General features: G+C 32.5%; 1 protein-coding gene across 1 annotated transcript in view; it reads right to left on the bottom strand.

Moving 5' to 3' along the window:
* Positions 1–15,089, bottom strand: part of LOC127698447 (codanin-1-like) — a 37,708-nt gene extending 22,619 nt beyond the window's left edge. Inside the window, exons 1-10 of the mRNA XM_052201900.1 lie at positions 15,003–15,089; positions 12,149–12,819; positions 10,105–10,359; positions 9,112–9,293; positions 7,334–7,432; positions 6,641–6,719; positions 5,023–5,143; positions 3,974–4,086; positions 3,399–3,564; positions 2,897–2,994 (exon numbers count right to left, since the gene is read on the bottom strand). Of these exons, the coding sequence (XP_052057860.1) occupies positions 2,897–2,994; positions 3,399–3,564; positions 3,974–4,086; positions 5,023–5,143; positions 6,641–6,719; positions 7,334–7,432; positions 9,112–9,293; positions 10,105–10,359; positions 12,149–12,819; positions 15,003–15,086 (1,868 nt within the window). The 5' untranslated portion in view covers positions 15,087–15,089. The remainder of the gene's footprint in view (positions 1–2,896; positions 2,995–3,398; positions 3,565–3,973; positions 4,087–5,022; positions 5,144–6,640; positions 6,720–7,333; positions 7,433–9,111; positions 9,294–10,104; positions 10,360–12,148; positions 12,820–15,002) is intronic.
* Between the last annotated feature and the right edge of the window lie 1,731 nt (positions 15,090–16,820).

Genomic DNA, 16,820 nt, shown 5'->3' with positions numbered 1-16,820 from the left:
TTGCATATCATATAGTTATAAAGGGACATAACTGAAGAACGGTAAAAGTGATGCTACCCAAAAATTTTGTGGTAATAAGCATTGTGTGTAAGTCTCATAACATTTGGTTGGGGCTAACTTAAGTAGAGAACAGAAACTAAAAATTCAGCAATTTTTCTATTTGTAAACACGCATAACTCTAGAACAGTTGTGTATAAGTTTTATAACATTTGGTTGAGACAAACTAAAGTTAGAGAACAGAAACGAAAAATTCAGCAATTTTTATGTTTATAAAGGGACATAACTCAAGAATGGTAAAAGTGTCGCCACCAAATTTCGTACTTAATCTGTATTATGTAGTAATAAGCATTGTGTATAAGTTTCATAACATTTGGTTGAGGCAAACTAAAGTTAGAAAACGGAAACAAAAAATTTGTACTTGATCTTAGTTTTGTGGTAATGAATATTGTGTATAGGTTTCATAATGTTTGGTCGAGGCAAACTTAAGTTACAGAATTTTGCAATTTTTCGATTTATAGAGGGGCATAACTCAATAATGGTTAAAGTGACACTACCCAAATTCAACTTGATCTGTGTTTTATCTGTGGAAGTCAAAATTAAACATTGCATTGTATAAAGCATTGATTGTAGTTGATTCAACTATAATCATGGACAAAGGAAGATAACTCCAATTTTAAAAATAACTTGATATTTAGAAGAAAATAAAAATTTTGCAATTTTTCCATTTATAAAGGGGCATAACTCTAGAACAGTTGAAGTGACGCCACCAAAATTCAAACTTGATCTGTGTTTTGTGGTAATAAGCATTGTATATAAGTTTCATAACATTTGGTTGAGGCAAACTTAAGTTAGAGAACGGAAACTAAACATTTTGCAATTTTTCCATTTATAAAGGGGCATAACTCTAGAACGATTAAAGTGACGCCACCAAAATTCAAACTTGATCTGTGTTTTGTGGTAATAAGCATTGTGTATAAGTTTCATAACATTTGGTTGAGGCAAACTCAAGTTAGAGAAGGGAAACCAATTATGGGACGTACGGACGGACAAGGGTAAAACTTAATGCCCCCACCGCTACGGCTGGGGCATAAAAAGACCAAAACAAAATAAGCTTAACATTGACCAATGAACCATGAAAATGAGGTCAAGGTCAGATTATACCTGCCAGACAGACATGTACACAATCATTCCATACACCAAATATAGTTGACCTATTGAATACAGTATTTGAAAAACAGGCCAAAACACAATAAAATGCTCCGCTGGGCGCAGCTTGATACGACCGCAGAGGTCGAACCCTGAACAATTGGGGCAAGTATGGACACAACATTCAAGCTTGATACAGCACTGAATTTGGATTGTGATTAAATATTTGACACAGCATAGGTTTCTGACACAGAATGAATGTGGTCTAAGAACTTAAAATTTTTTAATTTACCTTTTCAAACCATATCATTATTATTTGCTTTTATATATAAATCAGAAATAACCAATTTAAAATGGAAAATTTTAAAGAAAAAAAAAGGAAAAAAAAATTCCTCCCCCAAATTTTTTGAACCCCCTTATGATTCATCACCCCCAAACTCAATCCCAGCCTTCCCTTTCTGGTATGGTATCTTGTAGTACAATTTCAGAGAGATCCATACACTTGAACACAAGTTATTGTCTGGAAACTAGAAAAATGCTTGTTTTTAGGCCCCTTTTTGGCCCCAAATTCCTAAACGTTTAGGGCAATTACCTCAAAACTCAAACCCAGCTTTCCCTTTGTGATATGGAACCTTGTAGTACAATTTCATAAAGATCCATACACTTACACATAAGTTATTGTTCTGAAACCAGAAAAATGTTTGTTTTTTGGCCCTTATTGGCCCCTAATTCCTAAAATTTTGAGGCAGTTACCCCCAAAATCAATCCCAGCCTATGATACCTTGCAGTACAATTTCAGAGAGATCCATACACTTGAACAGAAGTTATTGTCTGGAAACTAGAAAAATGTTTATTTTTGGCCCCTTTTGGCCACTTATTCCTAAATGTTTTGGGCAATTACCCCCAAACTCAATTCCAGCTTTCCCTTTGTGATATGGAACCTTGTAGTACAATTCCAGAAAGATCCATACACTTACACACAAGATATTGTCCTGAAACTAGAAAAATGCTTATTTTTGGCCCCTAATTCCTTAACTGTTGGTACCATAACCCCCAAATTCAATCCCAACCTTCCTTTTGTGGTATTGAACCTTATGGTAAAATTTCATAGAGATCCATTCACTTAAACTAAAGTTAGAGTGCGAAAAACAATGTGTCTTCAGACGACGACGACGCCGCCGGAGATGACACCAACGTCATACCAATATACGACCGCAAAAAAACTTTAGAAAATGAGGTCAAGGTCAGATGACACCTGCCAGTTGGACGTGTACACCTTACGATCATTCCATACACCAAATATAGTAGACCTATTACTTATAGTATCTGAGATATGGACTTGAACTTGTTCACTGATCCATGAAATGAGGTTGAGGTCAAATGAAAATTGTTTGACAGACATGAGGACCTTGCAAGGTACGCACATACCAAATATAGTTATCCTATTACTCATAATAAGAGAGAAATTAAAAATACTAAAAATCATAACTTTTTTTCAAGTAGTCACTGAATAATGAAAATGAGGTCAAGGACAATGGACATATGACAGACGGAAACTTCATATAATAAGGCACCTTTATACAAAGTATGAAGGATCCAGGTCTTCTTCCTTCCGAAAGTATTAAGCTTTCTAAGAAGCTTGTTAACGTGGCCCCTGAATCACTATCCCTATGTTTTGCTTTCTGCGACAGAAGTCGCAGGCTTGATAAAAATAGATCATCTATCATTTGACTGAAACCTTCAAGTTTACCTTTTAAATTTTTCTGGATTGGCTTGTTTCAGCTGACTAAGTAATAATATATTATCTTCATCTCCTGACATCCTAATGCTACCATCTCCTTTACACATCTATGTTCAAAACATAAAAATGTGAAAAAAATTATGACATATTCTCAGTATCTTTTGCACACTTCAAAATTACATATACAAATAAAAAGAGATGTCAGGTATACATAACTCAGACAGCAACCAAAAGACATAAAGAGGTCAAAAGTTTTCAACCTGATATTGGCAGTCACCTGTGTTTAAACTTTTATTTGTGCAGTCAATTTTCATTACATAATAATTGATCTTTTATCAAATTCATAAAGGGTTCCATGGAATCCTGTGTCTTGCCTGCAATTGCTGCTGTCAGTGTAACAGTGCAATGTTGACTTCAAAAAACAAAGACCATTTATCAGAATTTTTTTTTATATCAAGCAAGAGTTTTTGTATTTGTAAAATATTTCAAGCACAATTGAATATAATCTTACACTAATCAGCTGTGACTGGAATAGTCTGGCAAAGTGTAGATGATTGGCTAATTCTGTTTTATAACTGACTAGAGCTCTAATTCTGTCCCCCATCTTCCCTGCTATTGTCCATCCTGGAGTGTGATGATTTGTTTCCCACTCTCGTAGTAGTTCATAGAATGCATCTCTAGAAAATTATAAAATGCAAAAAAATGTTAAAAATAAAATCAACTCCTATTACTATCAAATTCTTATCACATCTACCAATTCAGTGATTGGGTATGAAAAACATCTGTTAATTCAATAATGGTCTTGGTAAAATATATGCATGCATTTCATTGATAAATACCAAATTTGTGATAAATCTAAATTTTACAGAAAGTCAAACTTGAAACTACAATGTATGAATAATTATATTGAAGAATAAATATAGTGTCCGTACATTTTACGATTCCTCTTAAATTCTAACATAAATACATAGTTCAGCAGGTATTTATAATTCTACCAGGAAATTAAGGCAGATACTGAAACCATCACACAAATTAGATTTAGGTTTTCTCAGTTTGATATACAATTAAACTAGGTTTTTAATATACCTTTGCTTTTTAAATAAATGAAATGTTCTGTCATTAGGAAAGTTCTTCCTGTTGTCTGTTTCTGCTTGGAATGAAACACTGCCAATTGGTGACCTTGGGTATACTGGTCCACACTAAAATAATAACTATATTACTGAAATTAATTTTCACAATCTTTAAAAATAATCATTTTGTAAATTAACCATACTGTGGATTCATTATTATCATGAGATACCAAATTTTTGTGGATTTCGTGGGTACAGTAGAACCAAAATTTAAACGTTCAACCAATTACAAATTTTCTATAAGCTTGTATGCAGCCTATGGCAAAACCACTAAATCAAGTATCCACAAAAATGCAAGTTTTCATCGATCCACGAAAACAGTTGAATCCACAGTATATGCCTCTTATATATACACGTTAGTATCAAATTCTAATCATTAATCAATAATTAATTTTACCTTAACCCTAAATTTGTGTGTATTTTTGGTTTTTAATTACGAAGAAAACACCTATCAGCTCTAAGCTTTGTTTTAAAACATACTTTACAGGTAAGTTGTTATGGATTTTCCAGCAAGTGTGTACTGTAGAAACTGTTGGGGAAAAACTTAATCCACCCGACCTGTCTTATGTGGCATTGTATCTTTATAATATTCTGTTTATGCAGTGCATTGATAGGAAAATTACATGTTTATTGAACGTTCTATTATTAAATTATTGCAATGACCAAGATAGCAAAGGGAAAGAAAAGTGTTCAAAAACTACTTAAACCCAGCCACATGTAAATGGTTCTGTCAAAAATTAGAAACCTTGTCAGTGTTGTCTTTAGTAACATATGTATCTTGGTTTATATATCAATTAAGGAATTTGTATTCATTGCAAATTTTGAAAAGCCTAATCAATTTATTAACTTGTTAAGACTATGGGGACATGTTAAAGCATTACATTTTAAAGAATTGTCTGTAAGACTTCTTTTTCTTTCTTGATGTGTTATTGAGGTGTTGTCTCATTAATGCATATCCTGTAACTCTTTTTATTCATACTGATACATATTATAACTAATACTTACAAAATCTCCTGAATCATTACAAAGATCTTTCAGTCTAGCTGCAAGTCTTGGTGTGAAAATAACAAGTCTCTGATTCTCTGCTAAAAGTCGTAATGTTCCTTTGTCTATATGCTGTAAAATGCTATAACCAAATTGAAAAATTTTGAATTTTTTTTATCAAGCAGGTAAAGGAAAAGACAAACTGAATGTACAAATTTATTGATAAAAAGTAATACGAGTTTCCTTCCTATTTTAGTGCAAATAATGAATCTGTCAATTTTGCAAGTTTTTTATCTACTAGCATCAATTTTCAATGCTTATGGTCTTTGTTGACTATGATATAATTTTGTGGATCTTCTCATATCTCTCTCATTTGTTACTTCTGGATTATCTAATTCACTGCTTCGGTGCTTGGTGAATAATAATTAATTTTGTATGACATTGAATTTCTGACATGGAATAAACCACAAAAATCAAAAAGATGCACCCAGATAAATAGCAATACTTACATACAATGATATGAAATACATTTTCATAAAACAGTCTCCTTTCATAAGTAGAAATATCATTTAATTACCAAATTTTCTTTAAATCAATATGTCATGGGTGTAAAGTGAATACTTTAAGTTTTGAGGTGAAAATAACTTATCAAAAGTCAGTTTATCATGAACAATTATGAATTATTAAATGATATGAGCAAATCACCCCTAATTCGGATAAATCAGCATGTGCAATACTGATGACGTTGCCCTGTCGATATAAATCAAGAGTTAAAATTGCTTTTCGGACAGGACCAATACGGAAAAAACAGGGCCAATACGAAAAAAAAGCCGTATTGGCCCATGGGCTAATACGGGACGTTCACTTCCGGTTTCAATTTTCTTACGCCTTACTTAACTTTGGACATATCGTTATGCATAAAAAACATTTGTATTATATTTTTTTAACTTAAAGTCATAAAATAAAAAGTTTAAATGATGTTCAGTGTTTTGTAACGTCTTGAAGTCTTGAAACGGAAATATTTCACAGCCTTTTCAAGTACGACTTTCGATTATTGACACTGTTTCATTTCTGTTGATCAATCATCAGAACGCAGACGATCCATGAGTAAGAATAGTTAAACTGTCTGATTTATTCTTCCCAGCTACTTTATTTTGCTAGATAAAATGAATTGCAATAGCATAATATTAAGTACTTGGACGAGAAATCAGAAATTACATCTGACAATGTTGACAAAAAATCCATGGTCGTGAATGCAAACAGACAAGTTCAGATATGAAATTCTGTATCTTCTTCATGGTAAGTTTCTTAGTTTATTCTAATTAAAAGAATTAAAATCATTTAATAAAAGTGTTATGAACTGGTTGTTTCTGTATTGGCCCTGTTATAGATTCTCGATCAGCTGTATTGGCCCTAGACTCTTTGAGTCTCGGGTCCCATACAGCTTACCTCGAATCTATAACAGGGCCAATACAGAAACAGCCAGTTAATAACACTATAATATTTGCTACCGGATATTAGGAAAAACAATCAATCAAGTAAGATTTTCTTTATACTTTGGAAGATACTGCTGTTTCTTCTGTAAAAGTTTTTTAGATTAGTGAACAAAAAGTAAAGCAAAGTTAGCCTGTGTACTTACCCAAACTGATTTTCAAGAACTTTAACAGAAAAGTACACTGCATTATGTATGGAGGTAAAATAATTCTCATCTATTATATCTGTAAATATTATAAAGCAAACAGTATCACAAAGAAAATCACCTTGTAGAACTTATATATTGGATATATTGTCAACTTCTTCTGATCCTGAATATGCATGAAATATTGGCCACATGACATTTAGCAAACATCAATCAATTCTCCTCTGAAACATACATGGGATATTGGTTTTGCTCATTGTTTAAGGCTGTACAGTGACCTATATGTCATTATTTTTATATGTATACCTTCCTGACCAAATATTCTATCTAAGAATAATCCAATGGAGTAAACATTTTCCATAGCAATATTATACTTTTTTAGATAGTAAGAGAAAGGACTAAAATTAACACAAGTCAAAACTGCACCAAAGTTGAATCTAGTTTTACATTTCTCCAATTTATAGAATCAAATGTTGAATCTAAGTACTTCAAAAGAACAACTAGACTTTTGCTGTCTATTTTTTTAAACTAAATTTAAAACAGGAAACTTGCTTTTGTCAGAAAGAGTCAAATGGTTAACATACTTCACAATCGTCATGTGGTCTTAATCATCCAGAATCATACATTGTATAAATTAAACAAACTGATAAATAATAAAAGAACCACTGTTATTAACCAGCAATATAAACTTACCATCAGTAAGGTCATTGATTAGGTCCAGGTCAGAACTTTTTGCTGTCAACAATTGTATTATAAAATACAACTCAACTATAATGTTAGGCAATAAATTTTCTGAAAAAAAATCCTTGTATCAAAATCTGCTTATTTCCATTAATTGTGAAGACAATTCTACTCAAGTAAACACTAAATAAAGTCAGTCTTGGCTTATCTCTTATTTACCGGTTTATTGTCTATTTAATCTATATGTCAATAGTATAACCAAATACTATTCTCATAGGTCAATTCTATCTTTCATGTATAACATTCTGATGATAAATCTTCTGATAAAGAAGCAAAGACTGCAGTGTCAAATTCGCAATCCTCTGATAAAGAAGGAAAGACTGCAGTGTCAAATTCCCAATCCTCTGATAAAGAAGCAAAGACTGCAGTGTCAAATTCTCAATCCTCTGATAAAGAAGCAAAGACTGCAGTGTCAAATTCTCAATCCTCCAAAGTGGGAGATAGAAATCCCACTTTGGAAAATAGTGTAAAAGAAGATTTTTTGTAAAACCAGTTACCAGTCAAGGGTGCTACTTAAACAAGTGATTTCATCATCACTTATTTCAGTGATTTGATAAATTCAGTTATCACCTATTTAAGTGATTTTAGTGTTTTCTTTGATCTTCAAATGCTAATTTCATTGATTTTCCATATTTTCACAATCTTTTCTATAATTTTCCTACATAAATCAATTATCCCTTTTTCTTTGTATATTAATTTCACCAGTGCGCTTGGGCAGTAAGTTAGTGCGCTAAAGCTTTTAAAAGTACCCTTGGGAATTTTTCTGTAATCAAAAATTCATTAACTACTCTTACTATCAGACAAAGATCAACAATATTAGGTAACCTGATTGGTTTTCTTAAGAGTTAGAATGATCTACTTCAAGGTTATGACCTAATCTACAAACTATTCCAGTTTTTGCATATTTTAAAAAACTGTAAAAGTGTCAGGCTTATCAAGCAAAAGACAATTTCTGCATATACATAGTTGTTTTTTCAATGGAATTGTTGTCTTTTTACCAATAAAAAAATCAAGCTTGTGGGAAAAATATCAAGAAAATGTTATAAACACTTATTAAAGTGATTACATTTTAACTTCTAAAATTACTTGTTTCAGTGATTTTAAAAAGTCTGTGTGAAAATTTTTAATATTTCACAGCCAAAATCACTTGAGGGAGTGATTCTGAAATCACTTGTTTAAGTAGTACCCCTGACTGGTTACACTTGGTTTTTCATCATATTTAACCTAACCTTTTGCAGTTAAAGTTTTCTTTTTTTATAAATCAACATTGAAATGAATCATCATTAAATAAGTAGCTACAAAATGTCAGTCAGCTTTAGCATTTTATATTGTTCAGACAGACTAACTTGTTTAATCCAGACACATTCTGTATGTGCCTGTCCCATGTCAGGAGCCTGTAATTAAGTCATTGATGTTTTTATTGTATATCATATTTGTTTTTCGTTTGTTGTATCGTACATAAATGAGGCTGTTGGTTTTCTAATTTGAATTGTTAAACATTTTGTCATGTCTGGGTTTTTGCTCATTAATGAAGGCAGTACAAAGACTGATAGTGGCTAACAACTATGTCATTTGGTCTCTGGTGGATAGTTGTCTCAGTGGCAATCATACCACATCTTTAATTAGCTTTGACAAATTTGTCAATTTCACTTCTACTACTTGATGTAGGCATATGCATTTATCATGCAAACTTAAAAAACACAGATTTATAACCCATCTATACAACAAACCTTTCAAGCATGAGGAATAAATACTGGCTAAAATATCCAGCTTTTCTGTGTGTGTGACCTTTGACATTTCAGCCAAAGGGACCTCTACAATACTACTGGATCTTTCTAGTCCTGGTTTGGTTGGTGTTATAGGTACCATCATATCAGTACCAAAATCTTTTAATATCTTTTCTCTTTCTAATCTGTAACATTCAGTAAATTGAAAGATTGAATTAAATTTAAGCTTCTTTAACCAAGCCGCTACAATTACATTTTTGCACAAGTATTCACCAAAACCCAATTGTCTCTAAAAATATTATCAAATATCATAAATTTTGAATGGCATTGTTTTAATTTTATTTGACATCCTTGCATAAATCATTCATGATGTGTTCTTCATCAGTGTGAGTTGCATATCTAAGACTTAGATTTTTATGATCTTCCCATACTTGAAAATGACTTTTCAGGTCTATTCCTTTCCCTGTTTAGTGTTCAGGTCAGAGTTTTGAAGTCCAAAAATATTTACTTATAAAAAATAAATCTAAAGATTGATGAAATACATAAAAAGTACATACAGTTTAAATTGACAAATTATTTATATATGATTAATTTACATCTTTTCAGGTCCAATTCATCTCTTTAGTGAAATCTTTCTTTTTTTCCTATTACTAGTCTGACCGAATTTGCCTCCAGCACCTTACTTTTAGACAAGTATTATTGTCTAGCCCTGTTAACATATTGATGAAATCAAAAGAACTACATGTTTCTGTTCGCGTTTTTTCATGCAGAATGCTTCTCCAGAAAAAATATATGCAAAATGATTAAGATTTTTTTGAAAACTCTTTAAATTTTCATATTTTCATGTATCTTTCTTTCAAACAAATTTTTGTTTATAGTGATTTATACTACAGTTGAAATTGGCTACATGCTTTTGAAAAATCTTTTTACAAAATATCTAAATTCACCACAAATCTCTTCCCATTTCAGAATTCCTAATGTGCAATATCCACAAACCTTAACAATTCCTTTTCTGGTTCTAATATCTCCCCATTCTTAGGTTTATTGTTAACTTTCTCCTCTGCCTCTGAGAATACTTTGTTATGCTGACAGCCTGTGACCTGTGTTGGGTTTATCCTTCTGGTAGGAGTTTTAGGTTCAGTCTGTAAGGTAGTAAAACTTATCCGTCTGCTCTTGGTGATTTCTATATTTTTCGTAGGTCTTGGTGTTCCCATTTCAAAATTAGGAGATTCGAGCATATTCATGGTTGCCCTGCAAAGTTAACATCATATAAAGCATGTAGTTCAATAGTTACAATACATGCTATATTTGTGTGAGTTTTTTTTTTAATAAAGATAAACAGGTTTTAACACTTTTAAGTCTATAGTAATGCGTAGGACATAGCATACTGAAATGAGAGTATAAGAACTTATGCAAAAATAAATGGAGAATGTTTCTATGGGCCACAGATGCATGAGTCAACTTCCACATACAGATGCAGGATTCCCGTAGTTAAGACCGTTTTGTGATTATAAGCATGGTGTATAAGTTTCATAACGTTTGGTTGAGGCAAACTAAAGTTAGAGAACGGAAACGACAATTTAGCAATTTTTTCATTTTTAAAGGGGCATAACTCAAATGCGTGAAAGTAAAAGTGACGCCACCCAATTTCAAAGTTGATCTGTGTTTTGTGGTAATAAGCATTGTGTATAAGTTTCATAACATTTGGTTGAGGCAATCTAAAGTTAGAGAACGGAAATGAAAAATTCAGCGATTTTTATGTTTATAAAGGGGCATGATTCATGAACGGTACAAGTGATGCCACCTAATTTCGTAATTGATCTGTGTTTTGTGGTAATAAGCATTGTGTATAAGTTTCATAACATTTGGTTGAGGCATACTAAAGTTAGAGAATGGAAACAAAAAATTTAGCAATTTTTATGTCTATAAAGGGGCATAACTCATGAACAGTAAATGTGATGCCACCCAATTTCGAGCTTGATCTGTGTTGTGTGGTACATCTAATAAGCATTGTGTATAAGTTTATAACATTTGGTTGAGGCAAACTAAAGTAAGAGAACGGAAACCAATTTTTCGGGACGTACACGACGGATGGGATGGACAAGGGTAACACCTAATGCCCCCTCCACTACAGAGGGGGCATAAAAATTCCATGATGTTTGAATTATTATCTTAAGCTTCAATTTGTGTCATTCATTTTTGCTAAATGTATAATAATTAAGGGGAGGGGTATAAAAATCTTTTTTTTTAATCTCCATTTCAATGTTATTTGAATTATAGCTGCACTGTAAATTCAGAAATTATTGCTTGCATTTATTATTGGGATTTTTAAAGAATGGACATAAATGAGAGATTAATTATTGCGACTTCAGGAAAAGCTGCATACCGATATAGAATGCAAGTTCTTATTATTGAGATACTCACCCATTCGCATTATTGGTATTAATAAAAACCTTGCAATAATTTTTGAATTAACAGTATATTTTATAAAATTATTGTTAAAAATTGTTTGTTTTCACAATATAAACAGTCCATAATTTAGTCCAAAGTAAAAATACATATCTACTTTGTTTATGGTAAATTACTGTTATCCAAATTATTTTTGCATTTAGCTATTTTTAGTTTTTTATGTTGAAATTCTTCTATGTGATTTCCAAACATATTTTACATATTCATATAAAAGAAAATTCAAATACCACACATTTGTGAGACTTCGTTTTAGTATATAAATTGCTGAGGTCAGTTAATAAATTGCAAAACTAGTTGGTCTACAGTGTTGACAGTACACTGTAAAAAAACTGGGTTCATTTGAATGTTACCTGCAAGAAGATATTCTAATATTTATCAAAAAAATGCACATCTAAAACTTAGAAAGGGAGACTTAAAAGGTAAATGCAATTCTATTAAAATATTGCAACACAATTAAACAACTCTCTATTAATTATACTATAAAAGTAAACTTAAGATTACATGTTATATCTTATGAGTTGTGAATATCAATCTTAATTATTTTATCAGACTAGGGATACTGAATATCTACCTGACAGCGAGACCGGGTTCTCCTCCCATAGGAGGAAAATCACTCACACTAGCCAAGCTAAAGACAGGTGCAGGACTCTTTTGATGTAAGTCATTAGGATCTAACGAATGCTTCCGTCTCCCACCTGACCTATGAGTAATAGCTGGAGATGGTGAATTGTCAATAGATCTATTTTTACTGCTTGATGAATAAGGAGAATTCTTTTTTCTTGTGACTTCTGGTGAAATGAATTCACCAAGACTAAATTTTTGTTTTGATTTTTGAGCATCACTCTGATATTTGGCATTGTGAACATTTTTTGATGAACTGCCACTTAAAGACGACCTCCCTTTTTGTCTGACTTCTGTAGCATGTTTGTTGCTTCCAAGATAAGATGGAGAGTCAAACGAAACATTTGGTGAAAATACAGATGCTGAGGAGCTTTTAATATCTTCCAACCCATCTCCAGGACTGGCACCAAACAGTTGTACACGTTTGCCACTTTCTGATTTTGATGACCCATTTAGAGATTTTTTCAATTTTTGTGCAGACAGTGTCTTGGCTGGAGAATTTGCAGCAGATCTGGATGACTGAAGTAGATGCAATGTCTGATCCCGAAGATAGTTTAGAAAAAAAGGAACAAATTCTTGCTGAAGTTTTCCAAAATCTTGAAGCTGTCCACAAGAACTATCCTGTGTAAAATAAAGAAAAACAATCATACATTTCAATCTTGTTGGATATTATATGCATGTATGGACTCTAGGATTTTCAGTACAAAATATATATCTTGCAACAGAATTGTAAGGTTATTTCACCATTATATCATATATGTGTTATTTATGTTGATACATGTATTTTTACACCTAAATAAAATTGAGAATGGAAATTGGGAATGTGTCAAAGAGACAACAACCCGACCATAGAGCAGACAACAGCCGAAGGCCAACAATGGGTCTTCAATGCAGCGAGAAACTCGTGCACCCGGAGGCGTCCTTCAACTGACCCCTAAACAAATATGTAAAGCATAGATATATTTACAGAACACATGCCTTGTATTAATGTGTACCTCCTGTTACAGCATATCTTTAATTAGACATTCTAGTGGAGGAACAATGTTATGCTAAAGATATCCTTGGTAAATATTGCACTATTCAAGGAAATACTTGATACATACTTATGTACATATTTGACAGCCGATTTGATGTTTACATCATTTGTGCTTAGCCAGGGACCCTATTCTCTCAAATTGAAAATAAATTAAAGTGAACCTCATTTTATTTTCTTTCGAACTCATTTTAAGTTTTTAAACATGTGATAGCAGTGTCTTTTAGATGTTAAAACATATTCCAGCATGTTCTATCTGGCAACTAGAGTAGTACACTGGCAATTTTCCTGCAACATCTTATTTAGTCCAGCTTAGCCTCTACTTTCACTCAGACCTATGTGTATTTTTTAGTAATTTTGTTCAAGTAATGTCAATATAAACAGATTGCAAAATTTTAATAACACATGTATCATTGTGCATCATGGTATATGAAAATAAAAATCCCCATCATTTATAGCTGTGTAACCACAACTTTGATAGTCCTTGTGATATTTATTTGACAATGCAGAGCTCCAGATAAAAATTCACAAATTTTGGTTTTTTACCCACCAATTTTGATGTAATTGAGTGAAATAGTTTTTTCAATTGCATTATTAATTCCAATTCACCCCTCATGCAAATATCATATTGGGTTTTTCACCATCAAGCTCCTGAATGTATTGTTTTTTTTTCATCATTTAAATATTGAATTGAGGCATGTCAAAATGTAATCATCAACTGTTATCTTAAATATATAAAAAAGAAGATGTGGTATGATTGCCAATGAGACAACTCTCCACAAGAGACCAAATGACACAGAAATTAACAACTATAGGTCACCGTACGGCCTTCAACAATGAGCAAAGCCCATACCGCACAGTCAGCTATAAAAGGCCCCGAAATGACAATGTAAAACAATTCAAACGAGAAAACTAATGGCCTAATTTATGTACAAAAATGAACGAAAAACAAATATGTAACACATAAACAAACGACAACCACTGAATTACAGGCTCCTGACCTGGGACAGGCACATTCATACAGAATGTGGCGGGGTTAAACATGTTAGCGGGATCCCAACCCTCCCCTTAACCTGCATGACCTGGGACAGTGGTGTAACAGTACAACATAAGAACAAACTATAAAAATCAGTTGAAAGAGGCTGAACTCATCAGATGGATAAAAGTACAAATACTACAAATACAAGTGGACTTGTAAATCCAAACAACAAAAAGACACTTAAGTACAGATCTGAGAGTACAATCACTTTTCCATTGCGGCGTCAGATATTTTGTATTATGACATCAAAATTTTACGGGAACCTGTGTGATGTCCATTAATGGCAGACAAATAGCGATAAGGTGTAGCAGTTGTTGATGTAATGCCGAATTACTAACAGTTAGTGTGCCCATGATTAAAATTACCACTTAGCCCGGTGTTTACATTTGTTTTCTGCACACAGTATTTAGATACCCAGGTTTTACAAATTAAGTATACACATTATCGCTATTCCCGGCTGGCCCGAGAATCTGTCCCGCTTGAACTATTGACGTCATACAACAATCACTTTTCCATTGTGGCGTCAGATATTTTGTATTATGACGTCAAAATTTTACGGGAACCTGTGTGATGTCCAGTAATTGCGGACAGATAGCGATAAGGACTAAGGACTAAGGTGTATGAACTCCCCTTTATCTGAAGGTGGGATGCAGTAGCTTATATCATTTGACGTTTATATTTAAAAGAAATTGAAAAAGATCTGGTCCCAAAACTTCATAATTAATTAAATACCAGATAAGACTTAAATTTGATCCAATGGACAACTGTATTCGGCGTTATATCGCCTTTCAACAGAAGTTCCAATACAGCTGCCATATTTTTAAATTCCCGCCATGTGGATAAAGTTATTTCCGGTGTAAACATTAAGACGATCAAGTCTATTACCACTAAAAACTTTCAAACCAATAACTAACAGGGAAGAACCATATTTTTTTACTAAGCAGTGGTATTATTTGCTAAAATCATTTATTGACTGGTTTTAAAATTTACACCACTCAGATTTTACTGAACGATTCTTAGTTATGAAAGCCACTACGTCAGGAAACAAGTTTTGAGCTTACTTCATATTGGCCGGCTACCCGCCGGCAAGTCACAAGGTTTACTAGATGAATAAAAGCAAGGCTGACTATATTGGTCCTTGAGGTGGAAGTGACAGTGTTACAGTATTAAAATAAATGTCCCCTATCTATTGTTTCCCATGGAAGGAAGTCTGTTTTCAAAATGTAACTAGTAAATTAAGTTCCAGGAATAAATTTTCTAGGGAATGATGAGTCTAGACAGGGACAGTCTATACTAATAGTATGGACTGTCCCTGTCCAGAATTATTAAAAGAAGCCTTCTGAAAATGAAGTCATTATGAAACAATTGACCCCCCCCCCCCCATTCCTCTCAAAAAAAAAGAACCCAAGTTCAGATTCCAATAATTATGCAAAACTTATTTTATTATAACATTCATGTGCTCACATTTCATGTAAATATTAGTTTCATAATTGTTTTCTTATATCATTATTGGAAATATTTTTACAAAAATGGAAAATATGAAAGATAAATGTACACCTGACATAACAATACAACATTTCATTGTTTACAAATGACTTATTACAAAAAGGGATCATTCTATGGCATTGACATTTTTTACGAGAAAAATAAGTCTGTGGACTTTTTTAAATGACATTGGACTTAAATTGTGCATATTCAGGAACAGGCGCTTCGTTTTGTATATAATAATTTCTAAACCACTTATTAAAAATATACTGGAAAAATCAAAATTACCGTCGTTAAAAACGTTGTATAATTTTAGATATTAGAACTGTGGAGATTTACAAATACCAAGAACTACAAAGTATGGTAAAAATTCTGTTAGTTATGAGCCAGCGCGAATTTGGAATGCACTGTTAAATGAGGCCAGAAACTACGGCATTATTTGATCAGATTTAAAATTACATATCTAGCTGGTGTGATGGAAACAATGTTATTGCAGTGCCTGTTAATACCAAAATCTGCTGTATCGTGACTTAATTATATTCCTGCTTTCTGCAATATCTGTTTTAATTTTGCTACCTGCTTAACGTTACATGCTTATTGGCTACATAGTTGGCTAAAACATTTAGCGTATGATAGTGCTTGTTGCGTGTTGTGGATTTTAAAATGCTCTATATATAACATAATTGCTTTGTTTCTTATTCATTATTTATGCGTTGATAAGATATCTTAATAAAAGTGGTTCTGACCTATATATATATATATATATATATATATATATATATATTCTTTCTTTCTGATGCTTATTTCATTTGATGCTTATATGTGCTAATCTTGTTTGATAATTATATGAGCTAGACTAAGTATTGTGCTTATGTGTAAAAAGATTGTGATGTCATCTGCACTTTCATCAACAAAATTCATATCTTTCTCGAGTGCAGGAGGTCGTCGGTTCGAACCCCGGCCAGGTCAAACCAAAGAATTTAAAATTGGTATTTGCTGCTTCTCAGCTAAGCACGCGTCATTAAGGAGTAAGAGCAAAGACTGGTCGTCTCGGAGTCCGGATAA

This window comes from Mytilus californianus, unplaced genomic scaffold, assembly GCF_021869535.1.
Source record: "Mytilus californianus isolate M0D057914Y unplaced genomic scaffold, xbMytCali1.0.p SCAF_4, whole genome shotgun sequence".
In the NCBI taxonomy this organism is placed as follows: domain Eukaryota; kingdom Metazoa; phylum Mollusca; class Bivalvia; order Mytilida; family Mytilidae; genus Mytilus; species Mytilus californianus.
Note: the sequence above shows the minus strand (reverse complement) of the source record. Positions and strands in the feature narration are given on the sequence as shown.